This window comes from Rattus rattus, chromosome 3 (assembly GCF_011064425.1).
Source record: "Rattus rattus isolate New Zealand chromosome 3, Rrattus_CSIRO_v1, whole genome shotgun sequence".
NCBI classification, from domain to species: domain Eukaryota; kingdom Metazoa; phylum Chordata; class Mammalia; order Rodentia; family Muridae; genus Rattus; species Rattus rattus.
Window position 1 is genome coordinate 31,528,431 of NC_046156.1, and position 25,893 is coordinate 31,554,323.

The 25,893-nt window shown below is 45.5% G+C and overlaps 2 protein-coding genes across 6 annotated transcripts in view; one reads left to right on the forward strand and one right to left on the reverse strand.

Annotated features, from left to right (window-relative positions):
- Ap1ar (adaptor related protein complex 1 associated regulatory protein) overlaps positions 1-6,223 on the forward strand; it is a 31,532-nt gene extending 25,309 nt beyond the window's left edge. For both annotated transcript variants that reach the window (XM_032897350.1, XM_032897349.1), the window contains 4 exons: positions 1,294-1,349; positions 1,970-2,043; positions 2,355-2,483; positions 5,639-6,223. In XM_032897350.1, the coding sequence (XP_032753241.1) occupies positions 1,294-1,349; positions 1,970-2,043; positions 2,355-2,483; positions 5,639-5,901 (522 nt within the window). In that variant the 3' untranslated portion in view covers positions 5,902-6,223. The remainder of the gene's footprint in view (positions 1-1,293; positions 1,350-1,969; positions 2,044-2,354; positions 2,484-5,638) is intronic.
- Positions 6,224-16,335: 10,112 nt separating this feature from the next.
- Tifa (TRAF interacting protein with forkhead associated domain) lies at positions 16,336-25,686 on the reverse strand. Of its 4 annotated transcripts, XR_004387321.1 has the most exons (4): positions 25,626-25,686; positions 23,425-23,481; positions 16,998-17,710; positions 16,336-16,517 (listed from the first exon to the last, which is right to left on the reverse strand). XR_004387321.1 is itself a non-coding variant. In XM_032897351.1 (3 exons), exon 3 carries the CDS (start codon positions 17,695-17,697, stop codon positions 17,140-17,142), a length of 558 nt encoding a protein of 185 aa, XP_032753242.1. In that variant the 5' UTR covers positions 17,698-17,710; positions 23,425-23,481; positions 25,626-25,686; the 3' UTR covers positions 16,338-17,139. The 4 variants fall into 4 exon arrangements, 3 of the variants coding, with proteins under 3 accessions (XP_032753242.1, XP_032753243.1, XP_032753244.1); XM_032897351.1 differs by having other exon boundaries at positions 16,338-17,710; XM_032897352.1 differs by lacking the exon at positions 25,626-25,686 and adding an exon at positions 25,021-25,615 and having other exon boundaries at positions 16,338-17,710.
- Between the last annotated feature and the right edge of the window lie 207 nt (positions 25,687-25,893).

Sequence of the window (25,893 nt, forward strand, 5' to 3'; positions counted from 1 at the left end):
TGCTGACACAGGACAGCCAGAGTTCAGGCGCAGCGGTGCTTAGCCATAATTTCCTGTGGATTTGCTGCCAGTGTCCAGTGGTCCAGTGTTCAATAGGACAAAACCCGAAACTCAGATGACCTGGAAAATCCTGTCTTTGTGATTTCTATATAAACTATTTCCTTCTCTCTCTCTGAGGGGGTGGGTTTCAGCAGATGCTTTATGGGGAAGTGCCTTTTTATAGTACATCCTAAGTAGTTGAAAACTTTACAGTTGACTGTCACTTTCTATGAAACAAATTGTTGCTCTTAATATAGACATTCTTTTTACAATAATAAATTTTCTCTCTGCCATGTCTTTGGTTAAAGCAATGATTCTCAGCCTATGGACCGAGATCACCTTTGGTGATCAAATGACCCTCTCATAGGGGTCTCACATCAGATATCCTGCATATCAGACATTTACATACATAACAGTAGCAAAATTACAGTTATGAAGTAGCAACGAAAATAATTTTATGGTTGGTGTCACCATAACATGAGGAACAATATAAAGGGTCACAGCCTTAAGAAGGTTGAGAGCCACTGGATTAAAGCACCCCATTTGATGTGTCAGTTTGGGTAATCTAGGTCCTCGTGTTCTTGTTCCCGTGACTAAATGTTTGCTTTGGGGATGCATCATTTGCATATCATACATGCATCATCCATGGGCTCAACTATACAGACAGATGCTGGTTGGTTCATTGCTTGTCATAGCAACTGGGTCTGCTAAGGCAGCACGGTAGCCATCTATAATCAGATGGAGAAGCAAAATTAGCACTCATGCCAGGAATACACAGCCACCTTCAGAGCACAACTCAGATGGCTCTGTAGAATCCTGTGCTGAGTCCCCAATCCAAACCATTGCCATTAAAGTACCTGAGTCAGATCAGTGTTCGGATCTTTAGATTGCTCCTTTCTCTAGCAGAGAGGACTGCAGTGTGACCTAGCAGTTGCCCTACCTGCCTTATTCTTCTAGTCAGGGAGTTTGATGATGTCAGTAGCGAGATGTTAGGGCAGCATCTGTCTACATCCACTTCACAACCGAATATTCTCAGCACTAGAACATCACACACTGGTAGGCTGAGAAAAGTCCTGTCCTTAAATAAGAGGATGTAGATGATGAAGTAATGATGAAGGGAAATTATTTCAGTGGAATAACACTAACTTTCTGTTTTTAGAAACTGGGCAGAGAAGGATGTTGACATTGCATGGGTATTTTTTAAGAGAGTAACTTGACATCAAAATGATTTTGTATTGCATTATGTTCCCAAAGCAAGAAAAGCAGAGAACTGCCCAGCGCTATCATCCCAGCAGTGGAGACTGTCAAAGGTAAAGAGCACCACGCCTTCCTGCCTCTGTCTGTGGCCACAGACACTTGTCAGTCTCATGATGTTTGTAAATGTAGTCACATCTCAAGGCCCTGGGTTCAATCACACATGTAAATGTAGACACATGCACACATGTGTACACACACACATATACACACTTATACATATAATATGTGTGTATATACACTCATGTATACATATATATACTGTCTCAGAATACTGAGAGCCGTGGGTTTTTTAAGCTATAAGTGATCATTTATTCAAATCGACTTTGGTGCCTTTGTCTGAGTGATCGCATCATCCTGTAGGAAGGGATGTGGTAACTGGGTTCCTGCGGGTAAGGTGGCAATAACCTTAGTTAATGAAGAGCGTGCTTGCTGGTATGGGGTCATCGCACAGCTCAGCTCTGAGACTGCCTTCACAATTTGTCAGTCTGTTTTCAGTTTCATGATAGCATTAATAAATTAAGACCCATTTTCACCAGAATATTCTGATTGCACAACAATTACAACTTTGACGAGTAAACTTCAAGCCAGAAACCCCCTCACTGACATAGGTATTCATTCTTTCATTCTGTTGAATCTATTACTAATGCATTTTTAAAATTCACTTTTATTACAGTGCAGGACCAGAAGATGACTTTGAAGCTTCCTTAAGAAATATAAAGTCACAGTATGAAGTTTTTCGAAGTAGTAGTAAGTTTTTAATATATTCTCTAAACATTTCCAGTTCACTTTTTACCACATTAAGAACTATATTTCTGGGGGCTGGGGATTTAGCTCAGTGGTAGAGCGCTTACCTAGGAAGCGCAAGGCCCTGGGTTCGGTCCCCAGCTCCAAAAAAAACCAACCAAAAAAAAAAAAAAAAAAAAAAGAACTATATTTCTGGGCATTTGGAAGAACAATACTATTTAGAGAGACAATTGTTTCCTTAAAAAGAAAAAAAGAAAATGACTGTTGTGGTCTGAGCCAAGGCGACATTTCAGTTCACTTGATGTGTGTTCCAGGACTCTCATCTGACGCCACAGTGTTGACACCAAATACGGAAAGCAGCTGTGACCTAATGACCAAAACCAAATCAACCAGTGGGAATGACGACAGCACCTCCTTAGACCTGGAGTGGGAAGATGAAGAAGGTGTGTTACTCAGTTTCCCTGCAGAGTCACGAGCTTGCGTTAGTCCAAATGTTTTCTGCCTTGAGTTCATAGTATTTAAATTGACTATATACAAGCCCATGAAAATTCATAGTCAGACTTTTTTTATGGAGTCTTACTAGCCTTAGGTATCTAGGAACCTGCTCTATAGACCAGGCTAGCCTCAAACTCACAGAGATCCACCTACCTCTGTCTCCTGGGTACTGCGGTTAAAGGCATGAGCTTTAACCTGGCTGATGGTTATTGTTTCTTATGGTTAGAGAGGGGGGGGGGGAGAGAGAGAGAGAGAGAGAGAGAGAGAGAGAGAGAGAGAGAGAGTGTCTGTGTGTGTGCACACTTACGACATTCACACCACAGGTGTGGAGGTCACAGACCAACTACGGGAGCATTGGTTCTCCTTCCACGATATGGGGCCTAGGGATTAAATCAGACCTCCCTCTGGACAGCAAGCACCTTTACCACCTCAGAAATTATACAACCGTGGCTTAATTCATTAACAGTTCTAATCTCATAATCAGTTGTTTAGAAAATGACTTTAAGCTGCTCAAGAGGAGGCAGAATCCTTCAAGTGGAAAACCTCATGCGTTAGGTTAGAAAAACATTTTAAAAATTAGTATTTGCTTTCTTAATTCCAAAAAACATAAAAATGTAAGTAATTTTTAAGTAAGTCAGCTAATGTGTGATTCACTGTAAATGAACAGTTTAGCTCTTCAGGGATTTATAGACCGGAACCTGTTGTTTGGATAATGTTTGAATTTTAGCTGCTTGGTGTTCTGAGCTCTAACGCTTGCATAGCTATGTAATCTCTCATGCGATGGTTTTCATCCCCAAGAGGCAGGAATAAAGAGTAATTTTTCATGTTTTATATAATGTTCATGCATTACTAACCTGTATTTGGCTAGGGACGGTGATGTAGCTCAAAGGTAGAATGTTTGCCTACCGTGTGCAGAGACCTGGGTTTGCTCTTCAATACACAAGAAAGAAACAGTAAAGAAAACTATTTGAGGGAAATGAAAATGGTTGGCATTAAATATATAAAACACCCAGTACAGGGCATGGCACACACATGTGCTCAGAATTGTAGCCAAAATATTGACTTGTTTCCAACACCACTGCATGTTAAAAGTACACAACGTAAGAAGGCCTGGGTACAGAACTGAGAGAGCCAGCAAGCTGTGCAGTTCGTAGGATGCTGCGATGAAATGGATCGTAGATATCCTGTAAGCATGCTCATTTGTGTTGTCAATTAAAAGACGGACAGGGAACGTGAACAGCTCCGTTTATGATGGGCTCCGTTAGCTCGTGAGATCTTCCTGGTGTCTCCTTCCCTAGTCCTGCACTTACCTTGGTGTAGGTTTGGTTCCCAGTCTCCTGTTCGTTTGTACTTACTCTGTCATGTACATGTGCTCGTCATATTCATAGATAAGACTGTCCTGGTCATCACGCAGCTCATTAACAAAGTCGTTCTACTAGAGTGGGCGGAAGAAAGAATCCCCCGAAAACCTTTTTGGTTGATACACAATTGCAGCTTCCTTTAGAGAAATTTCAGTCCAAGGAAACAGGTCCATTCTATTCTATACAAACACATAGGCATGTGACTTCTCAGCCCACAATTTGTGTGTGTGTGTGTGTCTGTGTGTCTGTGTGTGTGTGTGTGTGTGTGTGTCTGTGTGTCTGTGTGTGTCTGTGTGTCTCTGTGTGTGTGTGTGGCGTGTGCATATTATGTGTGTGTGCGTGCATGTGGAGGCGGGGTCCGCCTCAAGTGCTCTAAGCGCTGTCTGTCTTGTCCCTGGGAACTGGCTCACTGCTTATGCCGTCAGAGCCCCTTGTCTCTGCTCTTCAGGTCTCCGACTACACTTGCAGGCACACTAGGCCTTCTGCATGGCTGCTGACGTTTTCCTATTTGTCTGGCAAACAGGACATCAGCTGAGCCATCCACTCCCCCAATCCTGCTCATTTTTTTCTGAGTATGCCCTCATCTAGTATAACAACTTACTTTATTGAGTTGAGTCTTTGTAATTTTTTTGGGAGTAACAGGCAACAGTGGTAGAGATAGAATACTCCTTTTCCTTCCTTTCCTGTGAGATCTGATTCTTTAAGGTCAGAAAATAAAGTTCATTGTGTCCCCTATTCCCTATAACCTCTGCCCATCCTAGATTTTAGTTCTTTTACCAATGTCAATTTGTATTTAGAAATTTAGAAGTCATTGTCCTTTGTCCCCTCCGTCTACTTCAAGATTTTTGAGACTCATGTTACTAACAATTTATACTCTGTACTAAATCTAGAACTGTGAAACACCTGTACTCTACTGTAGTAGAGATCCAAGCCATCACAAGAACACAGGCTTTGGGGCCAGACTAGGTAAATTAAAATCCTGCCTTGGTTAGCCCGTGAGCCTGAGACTGGCCCAGCCCACAGGGAGCCCTGGGGTTCCAGGCTCTGCTTCATAGCTGTGATGTGGCACCATGCACCTCTCGGCTGCAGTTTCTTGCACTGTAAACGGAGCAGATGATACTGCTGTACGCAGCCTCACAGGGCTGGCCAGCGTACTGGACGTAAGTGCAATGTGGCAGGGACCTGGGAGCTCCTGGAAAAGCCCTTGTCATCTCTGTAGTTTGGTCTTTCCCCAGGAAATGCAGCAGCCATCTGCTGGGAAAGGACCTGGGCAGACACCAAATGGCCTTATGAGACCTGTAGCAATGAACTCTGGTCTCCGTTGTGTTTCATTTGAGGCCCTTCAGAAGTTTTTTCTTATCAGGAAATCAGTGTCGCAAGTTTTTGTTTGTTTTCTCAACGGTGTGATATGTGGAGATCACACCTCGGGTTTTTTCCCTTAAGCCTCACTCATAGGACAGGCGCCATGGGATAATTTACAAAGCAAACCTGAGAGTCAAACAAGAGCAGTCATATTATTAAGCTGGCACATTGGCAGGGTTGGGCAGCCTGGAACTCTCTTTGCAGACCAGGCTGACCTCAGACCTACAGACCCACCTACCTCTGCCTCCTGAGTGCTGGGATCAAAGGTGTGAGTCAGAAACGCTGGCTTAGCTGGCTTTCCGTCTTACTGGGCTTTCTCTCCCTGGCTTAGCTGGCTTTCCGTCTTACTGGGCTTTCTCTCGATGTTCTTACAATGCCAGGAATGAATAGGATGCTGCCCATGAGAGAGCGCTCCAAGACAGAGGAAGACATCCTGCGGGCAGCGCTGAAGTGCAGCAGCAAGAAGGGCAGCAACCCCACGTCCGCCTCCGATGACTCCAACGGGCTGGAGTGGGAGAACGACTTTGTCAGTGCCGAGATGGACGACAATGGCAATTCTGAGTACGCGGGGTTTGTGAATCCTGTGTTGGAACTGTCGGAGTCCGCCATCAAGCAGTCTGATACAGATCAGCAGGTCCGGTAGTGTGAAGCTGTGACCTTACTCACCAAATGTTAACAATCAGCTAGCATGTACAGGTGGCACGCCAGGGCTCTTTGCGAGGGCAGCAAAACACCACGTGACAGATGCTTGTGTTCCTGGAGGGACAACTGAGCGCTCCAGTCGGGTGTGAGCGCAGCATCTGGCTTCTGCGTCCCAGGACCGACTCAGTGATTCTGACATATCAGACACTCATGCCTTTCTGTTCACCCGTCAGGTTCTGCACCTTAAGTCCGCATCCGTTTTCCTCTGGCCGCTTCACCCCGCCTATCTTCCTATATAACGATCTGACAGTGTTTTTGTTAGTTCAGCACATGTACAGGCAGCGTGAGGAGGGGGGGTCCCAGGAGGGAGACCCTTCCAGCAGAGGCTGCTTTGGTTGCTTTACTCTTCTTGTCTTGTAGACAGCAGGAATTGGAGATGACCCAAGCATACTGATGTGCGGGCACACACGCACGCACACACACACACACACACACACACGCACGCACACGCGCACACGCACACGCGCACACGTACACACACACACACACGCACATACACACACACACACACACACACGCACACACATTCTAAGCCCTGCTTCACTCAATCTGGTGACAGGATTAAAGATGCTTCCAGAGTTTGGACACTTTGAGTTGGTAATAATGAAAACTAATACATAAAAATATATATTTAAAATTTTTACTTCCTTTCACATGCCACTATATTGGCTTTAAATTGAGATTTTAAGTTTTCACTTTCATTTTTTAAAAATTCTATATTTCCAGTGAATGATCTTTGAAAGATTTTTACACAGAACATATTCTGTGAGTGATTTAAGAAGACATTAAAATACGGGTATTTCAAAGTAAATAAACTCCTTTCTGATATGAAAGGTCCCATTGTATTACCCTTTCCCTCGCCTTGTAGTGCAAGGCGCTGTGTGGGATGGAACTAAAATGGCGGCGTATTGAAGACCCATGTCTGAATCTAGAGAAGGCCAGGGCTGGGAAGTGTTTCCTAACTGCGTTCCTTGCTTTGGCTGAGGACTGAGTGTCACTTTGGGACGCACCCGGCATTCTGTCTCCCTTGCTGTTTCTCTCTCCTCAGCAGCGATGGCGCATGCTTTCAGCAGTACAGGGCGGTCCAGGTAGAAATAGTCAAGTTCTTGCTGTGCGTGAAAACTTACGTGGCCCTTTCAATATTTGAACTGCTATACGATGACATCTGTAATTTTGTCATTTTTAAATCTCATACAAATAAATATACTTTGATATGTAAATATGCATTAGGTTATGCTATTATTTATATCTACCTTAAGATTTAAATTGTAGGTGTGTCATGGAAATGATTTAAAGGCACTCTATGTTCACATTGCCTGTGTTCATGCTTTCTAAGGTTTATATTACATCAGATGTATATTTTTGGTTTGGCATAAGCTACTGTTGTAATTTTCTTGGCTTTTTGTTCATAAAGAATTTTCTGAAGGAATGGTAACCTTTCAAGGATTGTGAATAAACATTTTTACAATTAGTCGTATTTGCCTATCATTGCTTCGTAATGGGGCAGGCAGTGTGACTCTTGGTGTTAAGTATTTCCTTAAATCAGCTGTGAAGGTAAGAAAACATAAAGATTTGCTTTAATTTCGGTGGGGGTGCATTCCTGCTAGCCGTTCTCTGAAGCAGGTAGGGACTGGGAGGGACTGGGAGAGCCGGTATCGAGCGCCTGCTTCGGCGTGTTAGTGGCACCTCAGCCTTTCTCCCATCTGGAGACCTAACATCGTTCTTTCTCCCTCAGACTGCATGAACACTGTGTCCTTTGTCTTGCTTGGATCTTGTTCACTGTAGACCTGCATAAGGGTGATAGGCTGTCTTGAAATCTCCTGTGCCAATGAAATTAGTCTAGAGCTCTGCAGGGTCGCCTAAGGCAGATTCCTAGAACAAGGGCAAAAAGCAGTCAGTCACATTCTTTGCCAAAAGATCACAGGACTGTCTCTAGCCCAGCTGCTGCCTCTGATGCTTCTGGAACTGGAGCCGCCACAGCCCCCAGTGCTCTCAGCACTACTCTTGTCTTCCAAGCTCCTGCCTAGATGGCCCAGCTCAACAGCGTTCACTTTCCTGATCCATGTTCCTCCAAAAGGCAGTGTGGTCAGGCCTGCCGCAGCACCAACTTCTGTCGTAATTACTTTTCTGTTGCTGTGAAGAGACACCATGACCAAGACAGTGTACACAAGAAAAGGTATATTGAGGGGTTCACGTACCACAGAGAACTCACATCTCATTCACACGTGAGGCAGACAGCACTATGACATGGCATGGGCTCTTGAAACTTCAAAGCTACCCCTAGTGACACAGCTCTTCCAACAAGGGGACACATCCCAATCCTTCCAAACAGTTATACCAACTGGGGGGGGGGGGCCAGATACTCAAGCATAGGAGCCCGTGGAGGCCATTCTCATTCCAACCACCACAAACATATACGTTAAAAAAAAAATCACAGGCCAGTTAGGCCAGTTACACAGAGTGATAGGGCCAGGTAACAAGTCCGGACTTTCCCCAGGTCAGGAGGCTTCTTTTCTTGGGAGACGTATGTTCTGGGTGTTAATGGAGCAGGTGGGAGAGCCTAGCAGAGCATGTCGTAGGCAATGAAGAGAAGATGTCCTAGGTTCTTGAAGCAGGGAAAGAAATGTTTTGAGAAGAAAAAGACTGAGGAACTGAAATGTCAAGGGTGATGGGGAAGCCTTGTAGGAGATGATTTTAGGGGGGGTGTTAGGTGCAGTTCATGGAGGTTTTACAGGCAGTGGTTAAGAGCAAAAGACGAAACAAATTTTTTGACGTGGAAGAGAATGCTCCTGACATTTTTGTTGGAAGCTTGGACCAAATAAGGATCAGATTTGCATTTCTGAAAGTTGGCCCAGCCTTAAAGAGGGCTCAGATCATAAGAGAGCAAACAGATGCATACTACCCTCAGTGGGTGGGGTGGGGCTTAAATCCACGGTAGCTGTGGAGTCAGAGCAGTTTAGAGGGGAATCACAAGGGTTCCCTGTTGATTTGAATACAGGGATAAAAACGGTTGAATCAGATACTCCACCCCATGTGTACATTCCACACAGGCAGGACTCAGCACTGAAGCAGATCTTGGCCGAAAGCCTTGATATCTCTCCTGGGATGTGGGAAAGGGTCATTCAGTCCTTAGAGGAACTGTCAGACCGTACATCACTTGCCTCTCTGCTGGGAGGCCGTCCTCATCCAATGCCATCACTGTAGTGAAGCACAGAACTGACGTCACTCCATTCAGATACAGAGACAATCTATGTCTTCATGGCCGCAACTCACAGTGACCTCAATAGCATAAACACAGGTGACTCTATGATTCTGCTTCTGTGACCTGACATTTGGCCTCCTTGGTTCAGTGACACCTTACGAGCATCCCTGAGAATGACTCCAAACTCTGATTGCTTTGCTCTGGGCAAATAATAAGTGCCTGGGTTTGTTTCCCTTCTGGATAAACCTGTGGTTATTGGACAGACAGCCTCCTGCAGCTCCTCCTGACAATAGCATTGTGCTTCTGACTGACGTCATCAGAGCAGTGGGAAGAACAGATTTGGTGACGTGAACATTTTTGTTGTCCACGGAGTATCAAAAAGTGTTTACATGTGTCTGCCACTCAAGAGGTGTGGCTCTATGTTTGAGGATTCTTGGTAGATATATATTTGACTCGTTGCTGCCATTAAATACCATAACAAAAACAACTTGAGGACCAAAGGGTTTTATTCGGGCTCATAGTCAGGTATGCAGTCCATAGCAAGGACATCTTGGCTACAGAGGTTTGGGGCAGAGAATGACTAAGACTTATCCTCAGCTCGAGTTGTCCGGTCTATGCAGTCCGAGACCCCATCCCCTCAAAGAGTACCACAGGCAAGGTATGGATCCCTACCCTACCTAGGTGATCCCTCGTGGGTGTGCCCCAAGGCCCGTCTCCTTGGCGATTCTAGATCCTGTCAAATTGGCATTAACCATAACAGTAAGTGGGTGGTTTTAAGTCATAGTAGATGAGTTCCCAGGGAAGTACAGGCAGAGAAGCCAGCCCAGCTTCTCTTGGGGCGTGTGTGGGGTGGGTGGTAAAAGTCACCTAGAGATGCACATGGAGAATGAGAGTAGGTCACTGCCATCAAATGCTTCATAAAGGGGATGGGCAACCTTAGGGAGCAGCAAGACTGATGGATGATGTATGTTAGACAAATGAAGGGGGAGGTGAAGAAGAAAGACGGGTCAGCATAGATATTTCCAAAGTTTTCCTCTCAGAGAAGTGGGGTGCTGGAGGGGCATAAGAGGTTATGTGAGGGATCTTACAGAAGATTCTTTACCCCTAAAATGATATAATTTGAAATTGTACCCCCCTTTTTTTTCAGAAATTGGATGAATGTCTTCTATCATAGTTTATTAGCAAGTATCTAATAAGATACTATATTGAGGACTGGAGAGATGGCTCAAGGGTTAAGACACTGGCTGCTTTCCCAGAGAACCCAGATTCAATTCACAGCACCCGCATGGCAGCTCGCAATTGTCTGCAACTCCAGTTCTAAGGAATCTGACACCCTCACGTAGACAAACATGCAGGCAAAACATCAGTGCACATGAAAAATAAATTGTTTAAAAATGTAAAAGATATTGGATACAATATTTCCCTGTCTGTATTTACTATCTCCTATTAGTAATTTGATTGCAGAGAGGAAAAAATGGAATTCTGTGAAAGAAACAGCTTCACCAAAATGATACTTAATATCCTTAAAAAAAAAAAAAAAAAACTTTAAAGGAGACACAAGATGGAATTTGAAAATTATTGTGATGAGCTCTTTGTTAAAATTACACATTTATCTGAAGACCCTTCCCCTGACATGTAGACATAATAACATTTATGGTAAATTAACTCCCTAGGAAAACAGCATCCACCCAGTTCTGAGGGTACTACGAGCCTGACTGACTGATTAGAACTGAATGACTGGGAGAGTTGAAATGTTGCAGAACTAAGTCACCGTTGTATTCTTTGTCGTCCCTTTGAAAGCCTCCATTTCCCACAGTCCTGCCTCACCTACCATTCTTAGGGCCGTCAGAACCTTTGAAATATATTCTTAGCAGAATAGTTTTACCAGAATAAAATAGTTTTATCCCCCTTACCTACTAAACCCACCAATGTATTTATTCTTTGATTTAAAAAAAATCTCATGAACCCACATTTATGAAACATCTTTTAGGGGAATCCTTGGATGTGGTTATTCAAATTTGGCCCAGGAATAAACTTAATCTCTTCCTCCCTTTTAGTTCCATGGAGGTGAGAGCTGTTTTAAGACAGAGAACATTAGATGCAAGGCCCAGTTGCTTGGTGCTACTCCTTACATAACATGGGGCAGGGTGAAGAGGGACTGCACGCCACACCCCAGCTGAGCTTCACAGAGGTCCTGTGTGGGAGGCACTGCCTTAATCCTTAGTTTCAAAAAACGAAAACGAAAATAGAGTGTCAGGATACATGGGAAATGCAGATAAACCCTGGTGGTATGATTCATAGCCACACTGAATGTCATGCTTCCTCTAGAAACTGGGTCAACATTGTTGGTGAGGGCTTGGGAAGCTTGGGGTTTGTTTTATTGACTTAGTGGGGATTTAAAACTCGTTTTAAAATAGCCCAGTGATGTTTCTGTACAAGACTATCGTCTGTGAATAATTCCTGGGTAGAAACTGCCTGCAAAAACTTAAATGACTCTAGAGTTGAGAATGTTGTAGGTCCAGAAACTAATTACAATTTATCTTAGGCTATTTTTTTTTTTTAGCTCCCTACATAATGATTCTTTGCTCCCCTCTACATTAAAACCTAAAACCCTGGGTACAGTTAAAACCTTTTGGAGTCTATTAACAACACCCTAATTTCCCACCAACCAAAAAGTTAAAAGTCATCGAACCACAGCTGAGGCTTAAGGCGAGGTTTTCCACAGTGCTACAGTGGCCCACTCAATGTTTACACCAGTGCGTTTGAAAAGCACCTTGATTTATGACTTTTCTTATTCTATTTCTACAAAAACTTCTTCCAGGTCAATGCTTGGAATTTGGGATAATCTAAATCTGTGTTTCCAGGCTATGGCCATTCATACTTGGCTCGAGAATAAAACTATCTTCTATCCTGTTTGAATTATGATGTGTGTGTGTGTGTGTGTGTGTGTGTGTGTGTGTGTGTGTGTGTGCTTCTGAGTCAAACTGCTCTCATCTGTACCTTCCTACAAAAGATCATCCCAGCCAGATTTGTTGACTGGGGACTTCTTCATTGGAGGAAGGGCTGGGGAGGGTCTTGGGACCCTCACCCAAATGTCCACCCTTTTCTCCTAGCCAGCTGTGTGCAATGCTCTCAGCGCCCTTGGCTTCAGGGAGAGCTAAAGTGCATAAACAGAGAAGGAGAGGGAGCAGGGTATCCATCTACATGGCCATAGGGGAGTCTATAGAGGAGTCTATGGAAATAGAATCCTTGCAGTGTGGCTCCTTCAATGCTACCCATGCTCCTGCCTGTAACCTCTCACCCACTGTCCTATCTGTAAGCATGACAAGCGCAGGGCCTCCCAGAATGAACTCCGATGGGAACGCACCTTGCTTTGGGGTTGGACTTCAGGAGGAGGGGTAAATGCTGTCTTCCTCAGGGAAGGAATTTGAGAGGCAGGCATCATTAAAAGGCCTAAGGTGGGTTCCATTGTCATAGTTTACAACCGTCTAACCTCAGAAGTTTTCTGTGTTACCACAATTTCATCCTTGGAGCAGTGACATCACTGACGCTGGCCACAAGGCCCAAATACTCGCCTCCAGTTCCTTAGTGGCCTTCCATCCAGAAGAAAATGGACCCAGCAACAGAGCTCCCCCATTTGCCATTTGCTTCCCCATAGCTCCTGATCTTAAACCCAGTACTTGACCGGTGAGTTGCAGGCAAATATTTTCCTGTAGACAGACTAGCAGAGCGATGAGTAACTGGATTCTGGAGCAACTCAGACCAGCTAGAAGCTCACTGGATCCCAACCACACTTTCCACAGCTCTCTCCTTAGTCACCACTTGCAATGGTGACTGATGGTCCCAGTCACAGTCCACACCTATTTCATTCCCAAGTAACAATCAAGGAAGTAGATGAAGTCTAAGTAGAAGAAACAATGGAATCATTAGATACCATAGAGACAGCTGCCGCTCAAACTGTCAACAGTATCTCTCGACAGTAAGGTTATGGTTAGTTTTCTGTAACAGGTAGATAATATCTACATATGTAAATTACTTTGTAAAGTCCAGCTTGTGGGGAGCACACCCCCTCCTACACCCACTGAAACAAAGACCTTCACTCATGTTAGAGCAGCTGCCTGTCGGTCAAGGCACATTTCTAGAAGAGGAATTTTTTAGAAGATGGTTGTAGAAGTTGTATGTGGAAAGACTTAGCTGACTCTCAAGAGCTGGCCTCTGACCTCCACCCCTCATGTGTAACTTTTCGCACACATAAATACATCTAATTAAAAAAAAAGTTTTAACTTTTAACCAGGTCCTGGAGAGGTGAGTCAGCAGTTAAGAGGACCTTGACTACGGTTTTTGCGGAAGACCCAAGATTGGTTCCAAACACTCATACTCGGAAGCTCACAGCTTCTTCTAACTCTAGCATGACATACCCACACACCCACAATTTTTTTAAAAATAAAAGTTTTAAAGCTCATATGCCATGTGAGTTCGCTTTCCCCCAAAGGACTGCATGGCCAGGTCATGAATGCCAGTGGCTGTAACAATGGATGCTAAAACAGCATGTAACAAGTTGGCACACCCCTTGGAAAGCTTGATACCCACTCCCCGGGGCAGAGTCCCCTAGGACCCGTGTTGAAATGTTCACTTAGCTCCACGGTCTGGGACATCAAACACCACTTTTCTTCTGTCCTTGTCTCCCCTCCGCAGTGAAGATTTAGCTGTAGTTGTTAGGAAATGCTTTCCCCCCCTGTCTAAATGGTCACCCCATTTTCGGCACTGGGTCGGGTGGGGGTTGGGGAGGGGGAGCTGTTTTACAACGTGATTGTGTTACCTTCGAAGAATTGGTTGGAGGAGGGTTGGGCATCATTCAGGCTTATTCTTTCCAAGACCTGAACCAGGAAGTTCAGATTCTCTGAGTGATTAATGCGTGAAAATCTTAGGAGTTGTGGTGATCACGTGCAGCGGCGTGGGTGGAGAATGGGACCACGTGCAGCAGCAGCGTGGGCGGAGAATGGGGCTAACACTCGTCTAGGAATGAGCCTGGGCGATGCGATCTCACTGCGAGCCTGAAGCGTTCCTTCCTATTGTTCTATGAGACCCTTGAGTTTCCCCGCTAATAATCCCCCACTGTGCTTGAATAGCTCAGTAGAGATTTGTCACTTGTAATCAGAAACACTCTCATACACCTCTCGCACTCCTAGGCAGCCTTTGCCCCAGACGGTCTACCCTGCAAGCACTTCTAACAAGCTAAGCGATTTAGTTGGCAAATTTGCCTCAGAAAGGAAGTTATAATCCTAAAAGAGAGTAGTGTCATGGAGGCCATTGACTGACAGAGGCAAGGATGGCAGTGCATCGGTTGGTGGGGTCCAATGAGGAAGGCCCTCATAGACTGGTATATCTGAGGGTCTGGTTCCCAGTTGGTGGACTGTTTAGGAAGGATTAGGGGGTGTTATCTTGTTGGAAGAGATACGTCACTAGGTTGGGGGAAGCTTTGAGGTTTCAAAAACCCAAGCCAGTCCTAGTCTCCTCTCCCCTTTCAGCCTTTGGACGAGGATGTGAACTTCCAGCTGCTTCTCCAGCGCCGTGCCTGCTTGCTTGCTGTCCCACTATGATGGTCATGGATTCACCCTCTAAAACTGTACTCGAGCTCCCCAGTTAAATGTTTCCTTTTATAAGTAGCCTTGATCATGATGTCTCTCCACAGTGATAGAATAATTAAGATAATAATCTTATGTTAAGAGGGAGTGTGTTTGTTTTCTCTTTGTTGCTGTAACAAATTGCTCTAATTTGCGACAAAGACGTAGAAATGTAACATTCTGCAGACAGAAGTCAGCAGCAGGTGTCACCGGGCTAAAGAGTCCTTGGGATTTCGATTCTTGCTGAGGTTTCCATGCCTTTTCCAGCATGTAGATGTCTATGCATTTTTCTGGCTCTAAGATGTTGCAGCTTTCCTTGGTTCATGGCCTCCTTTCCTCCCAAGTGCAAAGCCCATACCAGTCAGCCAAGTCTGTGTCACACTGCAACCTTCTGGTAACATTGTTTTCCCCTCCTGCTTTTAAGGACCTTGTTATTACCTGAGTCTGGGATGATCCAGGATGATCTCTTTAACTTGAGATCATCAAATGAACAATCTTAATTCTATCTGCAGCTTTCATTTTTTGTCCCTGCTCCGTTACGACATACCCACAGGTTCTGGTAGGTGGCACGTGGACACCTGGACATCTGCTGCATGGAAGGTACAGGCAGGAGGGAGTTTGCCATGCTTTGGAGAAAGGATAGAGAGAGGAGAACCAGGCAAGAGGAGCAGTGGGCTGGGTCTGTTCTTATAGTAGTCAGAGATGTTTAGCAGGGACTAGATTCAACTGACCAACTAAAGTTAGGGCAGGCCGGAGGAGCAGAGCTAAGAGTAATGAGAAGGCCACGCTTTTCCAGCTGGGAGATAGTAGCACCCGAAACTGTGCCAAGAAGACATGTTGAACATGAACAACTCTGTCTTATCTTCTATTTGCTGATTCAAGGGAAGCTGGAGGGCGTTGGTAGTGCGGTCTGATTCCCAGAGCATAGATGGGGTAGCAAAAAGCTACACCCAACAGCTTACCACAGGGGTCAGGAGGAAAACGAGGCAAGAAATGAAGTAGTGACCTGAGCACTTAGCACAGAGACACAAAGTGGCACCCATAGTGACAATCCCTAGGCTGGGGCAGCAGCTGATGTCTTATTTTATAGGTTGGGGGTGACTGACTGGTGATTTGTAGCAAGAGGCAAACTGCAGACATGGCACCAGGCTGAAAAGGTTACTAGAAATAGTTTCAAAGGGTTGGTGCAGAAATATAGTTACATTAAGCTGGGCCCAGCATTCAGGGGACTGACATATGAGGATCAGGAGTTCAAAGCCAGCCTGAACTTCAAAGTAACCTATTGTTGAAAAAATAAATATGTATGTGGCTAGCTTCCCCCACCTGACCCCTCTGCACCCCCCCCCCAAATCCTACATACACCTATTGCAACATGAAATTTCATTTACCGAGGAAATTATACAAGAAGCCTTACTTCTGGTAATGCTAGAATTTACCTTAACTTGATGGCTACCATTCTCTTTTCCATAACGTTCACTAACACTCCTCTTAATCTAGCTAGAATGAAGTGAGCAAGAATCTTTTAAATAAATACAACTTCACGTGAAACTAAACGTTTAGAAATAGTTAAGCATTTATTATAAATATTCACATATACTGACTTCTGTAGAGCGGCCTAAGAACAGATGTTTCCCTTTAAGAAGTTTCAAAGAAGCAGCTGAGGAACTGAGCTCCGACTTCATCATATGCGAAGAGGCTGCTAAACCGTTTTGATTTCTGCCATTTCTAAATCTGTTAAGATACAAAAAATTCACTTTCGACTTCAGGAGAAAACCATTTTGGTTCTTTACATGTTAGCTGAAGGGCCTACACATAAGAAAGCAAAGCTGCCGTCTTAGGGATGGACATGACAGTTCATAGAAAGAAAACCAAGGAGCTATTCTCAAGTCTTTCCATAATGGAGCCACAGTGACTCAGGGACTCAGCACTCTAGAGCTTAGCCCAGGACTCTGGCTCTACAAGCACTAGCATGCCAAAGACACCAGCAGTGAACAATCTGCCCAGGCTCTAAACTTGAAAAACAAAGGCTGCCGCGAAATGACGTGACCAGGACAAGATGGCTGCTACCAAGACATAGCGTGGGGGTGGCGTCAAGCAGAGAAGCAACGAGAGTGACGTCATTACGCGGAAGGCGTGCCTTACCCGCCACCTCCGCACACTTAATTCTTGGTAGAGCCGAAACTCAAACAGTTGACTAAGTTGATGACTAACCCAGTGTACAGACTTCCAAATGCCACTGCCAAAACTGAAGTCAGCACGCGGACGTCTGTTATGCTACACTCACGAACTCCAGGGAAGCAGGAGTGTCTACCCATGCGTCCTCATCCTTCACGTGTCTCCGGGTGGACCCTCTTCACAGCTCGTTTTCATCCATTTCTGCAGGAGAACTTCTATGGGTGAAGTAGGAAGAATACACCCCATCCTCGGGTATGGGGCTCTGCGTTGGCCAGTTGTTTTCTTGCAAGAGAGGCCTTGGAGACAAGATAAATTGAGTCTCAAAAGATTCTACTGACTCTCCATCTTCCTTCTGCAGCAGGAACTGATACTCTCCGAACCGGAGCATGCACTTGTAAGGCAGGTCCATTTTATTGAGGTAGCCGAGCTCCTGGTTGTCCACCATCAGACTCGTCTTCTTGCTCATGTTTTTTATTTCAAACGACAGAACCGAGCTGTTGAATTGTTTAAACGGCTGTAAAGCAAACTGAACTCGGGAAACCTGTTTGTCCTGAAACGTGTACTGGCACATATTGGAATTCCGTCCAAATTTCACCACTTCAATGGAAGGGAATTTCTCCTTGCTGCAAAACCTTATCGATTTAAATATCCCACTTTGTAGCTGGCCAGGATGGTAAATGGTCATCTGGAGACAAGTGACCGTCTCTTCTGTGTCAGCGTCTTCAAAGGTGGACATGACGCTCCCCGGCCTGCAACAAAGCATCCGGTTAGTCTGGTTAGTCCAGCCCGTACTGCCCTCTCTAAGAGTAGGCTCAAAATGTGGTAGGGGATCCTACACTGAGAACAACACCAGCCCCTTCCTCTTGCCTTGTTTCACTTCTCCTTTGTCCATCCCTATAATGTGGACAGTTATGAGATTACTAATATTACAGTGATTTAGGGGAAGCAGAGGGAAGTCTTCATTCCCTTCTCATTTAAATAGTGATGCAAATAAAAAAAAAGGATGGTTGTAATTAAAAAATAAAATCAGGTATGTCGTGGTGGCACACCCTTAAATCTTATTAAGTTAAGTCAGGAAGATCATTAGTTCAAGCCCAGCCTGGGCTACCTAGTGAGACTATTAAAAACAAACTGGTTTGGGTCTTAATACCCTCAGAGGAGCTATACACAAAACCTACAGCCTGTTGATTCCATTACAACATGATTACTATAAATTGTGAACTCTTTTTAAAATAAGAAACGTAAAGGTTATACACAGAGGGCTGGAGAGATGGAGCAGTTGTTAAGAGGTTGCTCTTCCAGAGGAAGAGCCTGGTAAGATTCCCAGCCCCTACACTGTGGTTGCAATGCCCTCTTCTGGCCTGCTTGGGTACTGCACACACATGGTGCACAGACACACACACATACAAGCAAAACATCCATGCATTCAAAAAATAAAGTGAAAATTTTAAACATTAAAATTATAAATAAATAATTGTAACCATATCGCCTTATGTCATTAAATTAAATTAATTTATATTAAATTAAGTCTTGGATTTCTAGCAGTTCTGCTTTGACATTACGTTTTTAACAACTCCCATGAGGCTGCCACTCAGTACCACTCCCTTCACTGGTGCCAGAGTTATTTTTGTCCTTGGTCTTTTGTAAATGGCTTGGAAAGGAGGCATTAACCCCAGCGGTTCCATCTAGCTACTCTTGGTGCCCTTGAGGCCCGAGGCCTGAGGTCCCCACCTAAACCTCGCTATACACCAGGCTATACTACAGTGCAGTGGGATGGGGTGCTATCTATAGGATTACAACAGAAAATAAAATTTCATTTCTTAAATTTTCCTGAAGCCATCTTGATACAGAACTAATATAAAAAAATAAAACATAAAAAAAAAACTAACAGTTTTAAAAGCACATATCACTTGAAAGTTCAAGAAAACCAAAAGGTTTTAGAAACAAGTCTCTCAATCCCAATCTTTTATCTTTCTGTTCTAGAATCAACCCCTATAAAGCTCTTGAACTTTATAAACGTGTTCTCCACACAAGCAAAATTACGTGAGCATGCACACGTGCACATGTGTACACACACACACGCAAACTCACAGGTACATGTTCTCTACAGAGAGCAATTTCTCTCACACAAATAGAAACACATTATAGGTTGGGGATTTAGCTCAGCTGTAGAGCGCTTGCCTAGCAAGCGCAAGGCCCTGGGTTCGGTCCCCAGCTCCGGAAAAAAAAAAAAAAAAGAAACACATTATATTTCATTGTGACCTTTGATTGTTCCGTGCCTGTTGGTGGCTTTTTGCTGCAGCCACACAGCTCCTTCCACCAAGTGCGGCAAAGGCACCACTCTCACCGGCTGCGGACTGTTCACTGCGGCCTCTGAACGACCCTCACTTGTTTGTGTAGTTGGCTTACATTGATTTGGGGCTTGGGAAGCACTAATCTTCTGTAAGTATTTTTTTAATTGCAATATTTTTATCTTGTGTGCACTGGTGTTTTGCCTGCATATCGGCATCAGGTCCCCTGAAACTGGAGTTTCAGACAGTTGTGAGGTAGCGTGTGGATGCCGAGAATGAACCCAGGTCCTCTGGAAAAGCAACCAGGTCTTAACCACTGAGCCATCGCTCCAGCCCCCATCCATGAGGTTTTATAATTAAATTTATAGCTGTGCTGGGTGGGGTTTTTTTGTTTGTTTATAACAAAGAAAAAAAGGTTAATATTAAACTACCATCTATCTTAGACATTGGTATCAAAACTATCGTGGTTTGAAAATAAAAACCGGGAGTGCTTTCACGACTCTTCTATCTCAGCCTTTTACTGTGTTGTTTTTCTTGACAGGGCTGTGGTGATTTGAATGGGAGTGGCCCCGGAGGCTCATATGTTTCAATATGTGGTATCCAGTTAGTGGGATTGCCTAGAACTGATTAGGGGCGTGGCCTTCTTAGAGGAGGTCTAGGGTTTGGAGGTTTCAAAAGCTCACTCCTTTCCATCCTCGCCACCTGGCAGTTATGTTTCAGTGTGAGGTGCAGCCCCATGCCTCCTTACCAACTGCCATGGTTCTCGCCATGAAGTCATGGACTCTAGCCCTCTGAGACTGCAATCTCCAGATGAACGTTCCTATATATGGAAGCCTAGGGTCATGGTGTCTCATCTTAGCAATAGAAATGAACTAAGACGAGTCTTTGTGTGTGTGTGTGTGTGTGTGTGTGTGTGTGTGTGTGTGTGTGTGTGTGTGCACTTGTGTCCTCATTCTTCCCATCATACCCAGGGCTGTCTGCTTGTCAGACATTATTTTTCTCTTGTTTACAAAGTTGTGCTGCTAAAACCAAGCTGCATGCAGCTCTCCCATAAATGGCAGCCAAGCGAAAGGTCTTTTGTTTACTTAGACATTAATCTTTAATACTTTATATACCTATCTCTTGGACTTTATTACAGCATACTGAACTGCCTAGCAGTGTAAGTTAAAAAAAAAACAAGCAGCAAAAGGAATCCTCAAAGTCTTGGGCCAAACACGGTAAAAATAATTGAAACAAAAGCCAGGGAGAATTAACTGCCATGCAATGGGTGGAACCGATTAAACCAGTTCATGCTGTCATTTGAATATACTTTCATTATGATAATCGAGTCTCATTATTCAAGACGCAGACAGCATGAATGAGAATAATCACACTAATTTATCCGATGATGCAATTAGCAATCGATAAAAATAATTCATTGTTGTGAATCTTGGGTAACACCCACTTTCCATCTATATTCCCTATTGGTTTAAAAAATGCATACAATGAAACCGCATCACACTTGCAAGTGAAAACATCAGAATAAAATGATGAACGTGGAGGACGGCTTGATTGGTAAAGCATTTGCCTTGCCAGTGTGAGGGCTGTGCCTAGATCCCCAGGACTCACAGAAGACACTGAGGAGCAAGTCGTGTACTTGTAATCCCAGGGCTGGTAAGAGAGGAAGCAGTGACATGCAGGCCCCTGGGGGTTTACTAGCCAGCTAGCCTAGCCTACTTTGCAAAGAGTAAGTCAATGAGCGGCCTTGTCCCAAAGAAGGTAGACGATGCGTAAGGGGTAACCTAGCCTCTGACCTCTACATGCATGTGCATACACTCATGCATGTACATGTGTGTGTGTGCGCACACACACACACACACACACACACACACACACTTTTTAAATAGCAATTTTTAAAGCAAAGCGCTTAAAACTAAAGAGCAGGAACCATCTCCATTTTGTCTAGGAAATGGTTTGACTCCAACTCATCCTGGGGCTTTGACAATTCCATAAGAACTATATTAAGAATATTTTTCCGGGGGCTGGAGAGATGGCTCAGTGGTTAAGAGCACTGACTGCTCTTCCCAAGGTCCTGAGTTCAAATCCCAGCAACCACATGGCGGCTCACAACCATCTGTAATGATATCCGATGCCCTCATCTGGTGTGTCTGAAGAAAGTGAGTGTACTCACATACACAGAATAAATAAATCTTTTTTTTAAAAAAAAGAGTATTTTTCCAAATGTGCTTTGTCAGCAGCTAAATATTATTTTGTACGCTTTATATAACCCGGGGGTTTACAGTTCTGTCTTTTTGAGTGGATCCATTTGCCAAAAGGTGTGCTGCAAATAGGCTCTACCCCTGGGACCCTTGGTCCTCTAAGGGAGAACCAGCCCACCTTCTTTGAGATGGGGCCCATGGCAGTCTTGGTATGGATTCATTCTTAGGGTTTGATGATTCTCTGAGTCCACAATGATGATTTATGGTTCTGTCCAGCAAACACCAAGGTAGACCTTTCATTACCTCTGCCCCACCTTCCCTGATGTTCTCCAGCTGGCCCTTTAAAAAAGGTCCCTGTGGTTTGGATTGCTGGCTCAATCCGTTAAAAACCATGTCAACACAAACAAACATGAGTGGAAGCTATGCAGAAGCTTAATGCCAAGGAAACGATTCAAAAAACCACCATTCAGTTTCGCTTCACCTCCCTTACTGTATAACAGCAGCCCCCTAAAGACCCCCTACTTCAGTCTGAGTCCCAGAGGTGAGTCCCTTCTGAGTCCCTGTGATTCTTGAGGCTATGCTACGAGTTACTCCATTCTAGGCTGACAATTGCATTCATCTCTTAGGAGGACAAAATGGTGACAAACCCTGACAGTTCGAGGGCTTTCTGCTTGTGTGTCCCTTTCCTGTGCTAGGCATGGTGCTGAGTCCTTGGCCTGTGCCATCTCAGCTTATCTCCAAAATAGCTCCATGAACGACCGACCCCTTTACAGGTGACAGAGATGGGGTTGTGCAGAATTTAAAGAGTAGGTTCCCCTCTAAAACAAGGTGCCAAAGGCAGGGTCCAGGCACAAAGTCACTGTCTCTTAGCACTCCACAAACTGCCTCCCTTCCGGGGTTCACAGTTACACTTTGCAGACTATGGAAGTTAAGAGAAGGGGGGCTCAGAGGCACGTGCTGCAGCCAGTGAGATATGAACCCTGATGCCACACCATTGTTGAGGAGGGAAGTGTGGCTGCCTATGCTGCCTCAGAGGAGGATGTGAACCAAAGCATTGGCTTACCGCAAAGGCCAATCATCCTTGCTCCTGCGTGCAAGAATATTACGAGAATATGAGAATACGGGCACAGGCCTACCATTCACAGGCAACTCTGCTGGTTGTTTGGAGAGTGAAGAAGGCAGATAAACAAACTAAACCGTTAGTTTCCACAGGCACAACGACCCTTCTACCAAGTAGCTTGAACCCTTGGCAGGTCAGTATTCAGTAGAAAGACAAAAATAAACAATTAAAATAAGAAGTTTTAGAGTAGTGGTTGTTTTTGTTTGGTTGTTGGTTTTTTTTTTTTTGGTTCTTTTTTTCAGAGCTGGGGATCGAACCCAGGGCCTTGCGCTTCCTAGGCAAGCGCTCTACCACTGAGCTAAATCCCCAACCTTGTTTATTTTTTTTTAAGCCACTGGCCTGTGTGGAGGCTTAACAAAAGTTTTGAACTCTGCTAGTTTTAAATTACCAAACAGACAGAAAGCTAACAGACTATACATGGTAACAATGTCTGAGGAAGGGGAACCAAGGGCCAGAGGAAGAAGAGCCATTTCTCCCTGCACACTATGCACCTTTGGAATTTGACACCAGGTACACTAAGACCCGTTCAAATAGTTAACAATTGCCTTTCTTTACAAAGCCCACAAACCGTCATATTTTTGTGGAATAAAATAGAATTAGCAATAATAAAGTATCATTGGCAATTCGTGTGCTACACAGTATATTACTCTGCTATCTGACATCACAAAGTTGTTAAACACGAACATCTGGCAAAGAGTAATAAAATGTGAACAAAGAAACTATTATACAAGGAGAGAGATGAAATGAAAATCAAGTTCTGCTAACAAACAGGGAGCCAAAGGCATGCCTCCCCCCCCCACCTCCAACCCAGGCTTAACCCGTTGCATGCTGGATACCAAGATGCACACACTCACCTGAGAGCCTTCCAGTGGCCACAGCTAGATCAGGACTCTTGGGCCTTGTCTCTTCTCCTGAGGGGGGGGAAAAAGAGGGGTCTGTATAGGTGTATTAGGGACACAGCAGCACTGAAACCCCAGCTGCACACACGGGACAAGCTGCTCCTCTCTGACCCCTGTGTCCAAACTCGTGAAGGTCTACCCGGCTTTGTTTTTGCGCAAGGCTGATTGGTTGCAAAGGTCACAGATGAGAAGCTTCCCAGAGATGTTTTTACTAAAATGAGCCAGGTGTCCAAACGGTTTAAAGGGAAGTTGGCCCGACTCCCCCGGGTGGTGGTCACGCCTGCTATTAGGGTTGCTCACGTTTTGAGAATTTGTTTTGTTTAAGACAGTAATGGCTGTAAATGGAGGTTCCTCTGAATCGATGAGCTAGGGAAGGTTCCCCTCTAAAACGTTTACCTTCACCTCCCTCTGCGCTCCAGCTCTTAGTCTCTGAGAGAGATTGCGATTGCAAGAAGGAAGTTTCTATTTTCGCAAAAAAGCTTCTCTCCTTGACAAACACCCGACACCGAGCTGGTAGAAGGGGAAGAGAAACTTGGAAGAAGCAAAGGGCAAATTTATCTTCTTGCCCAACTCCTCAGTTGCCATGGCCCCACGAGGTAGTTTAGAAGAAAGACATCTGTCCGCGAATTTTATGCCAAAGCAGACCTCCTCTGCGGAGTCAGCAGTCTTTTTGGTTCCCAATCTTTCAGAGAGAGTGACGGAAACCAAGCACTGAGAGCGACAGGCGAGTTCAGCGCTTTTCAGCGACGGCGACTCTCGGCCTGGCTCTGCCCACCCTCTAGTTCTAATCCCCACCCCTACTCCCCTCCCCGGCTGCGGACCCCCTGTGGAGCCTCTCCCAGCAACCGGATCTGAATGCTCCGGAAAATAGGAAAATCCCAGATTCCGGTGACGCTGGGCTTTTCTGTGACCCGGCTGAAGCCCGGAGATGGGTCAGGAAGAGCCTCGTGCATCACGGACCGGGAAAATCTCCCAAGTTCAATAACAGCGTGTGGCGGAGTGGGGAACAGGACCTCGGCTCGTGAGCTAGAAGGCACGAGCAGCACTCTTCTAGTTTCCTATTCGATGAAAAGTTTGCAAGAATAGGAGAGAAAAGACACACACTCCCCCCTCCCTCTCCCCCAGTATTGTTCGGTTCCTCCTTTATTTTATAAAGATCACGTATTTCATAAACCTGGGATGGTGCTGACTATATTTTTCAACCTTTCCTTAGTATATTGTGCACGTCTGCCTGTAAACCAGGCCGTGGAAGGGAGGTAGACGATGACTCCTTGAAAACTTCCTGACAAAGCAGCCCCTCTGGGTGGGGGGGTGGGAAGGAGGAGGGAGGGAGAGAGAGATTGAGAGAGAGAGAGAGAGAGAGAGAGAGAGAGAGAGAGAGAGAGAGAGAGGGGGGAGGGAGGGAGGGAGGAGAGAGAGACAGAGAGAGAGAGAGAGAGAGAGAGAGAGAGAGAGAGAGAGAGAGAGAGAGAGAGAGAGAGAATGAAACCAAGCTAGCAAGCAAGCGACAGTCCCCACTCTCAGGTTAAACAGGTGACCAATAATAGGTACCTGGGGCTGGGAGGGCTGGGAGGTCCGTGAGCCTTGAGGAGTCTTCGGTGGAAGCGGCGCGGCGGCCTCGGTGGGGACCGTCGTCGCGACCAGCGCCGTGCGAGCTCGCCGAACCCGCAGGTCGCCAGTCCTCCCGTGCCACCGAGCCTCCCACGGGCGCGCCAAGAGCGGCCTCGCGCGAGTGACCTCAGCAAAGCCCTCGCGGGGCGGAAAGCCCCGCAGAGCCAGGCAGGAGGCCGTCGCCTCCCTCTGGCCCTTTCCCACAGGAAGCCCTGCCCCCTGTCGCCTTTCTGAGGTCTCCTGACTGACCCGGTTTGAGTCGCCCAGCACCCGGGGCGACCGCACCTTCTCCAACCAGAGGCTGCTCTAGGTGGCGTGTGACCGGGGAGCTGGGCTTGGACAAGGAGGGAACTGAGTCGGTTCCAGATTAAGAGCTGCAGTGGGGGTGGTGAACCCGCAGGGAGTTGGAGGACTCCTTGGGGACTGTAAGGATGCACGCCTGCTCTCAGGCCTCAGGAGACAGTGGCCACTCTCCGCAGATGCTCAACTGTAGGCGCGGGGAGTGGATGAGAGTCCAGCCAAAGCCAAATAGGATTGGAACCTACCTCGGGATGTTGCCACCCTGCGCACAAGCCGTCCAGAAGCTTCCTCACCCGTCACTTCTGGGGTCCTCCTTCAGAGGACCCGGTGGATACCCGGACACTAATTTCCGAAGTTCAAGGAGGTTGGGATGGGAATAGGCAGGTGTGGAGAGAGATAGGAGTGGGAGTCTGTTTTGGGAGGCGAGCGATGGAGAGAAAACAGAGGGAAGAGAACAGAGTGACTGAAGATGTTGCCAAGGATGTTCTAGTTGTCCTCCCTGCTTGGGAGCCC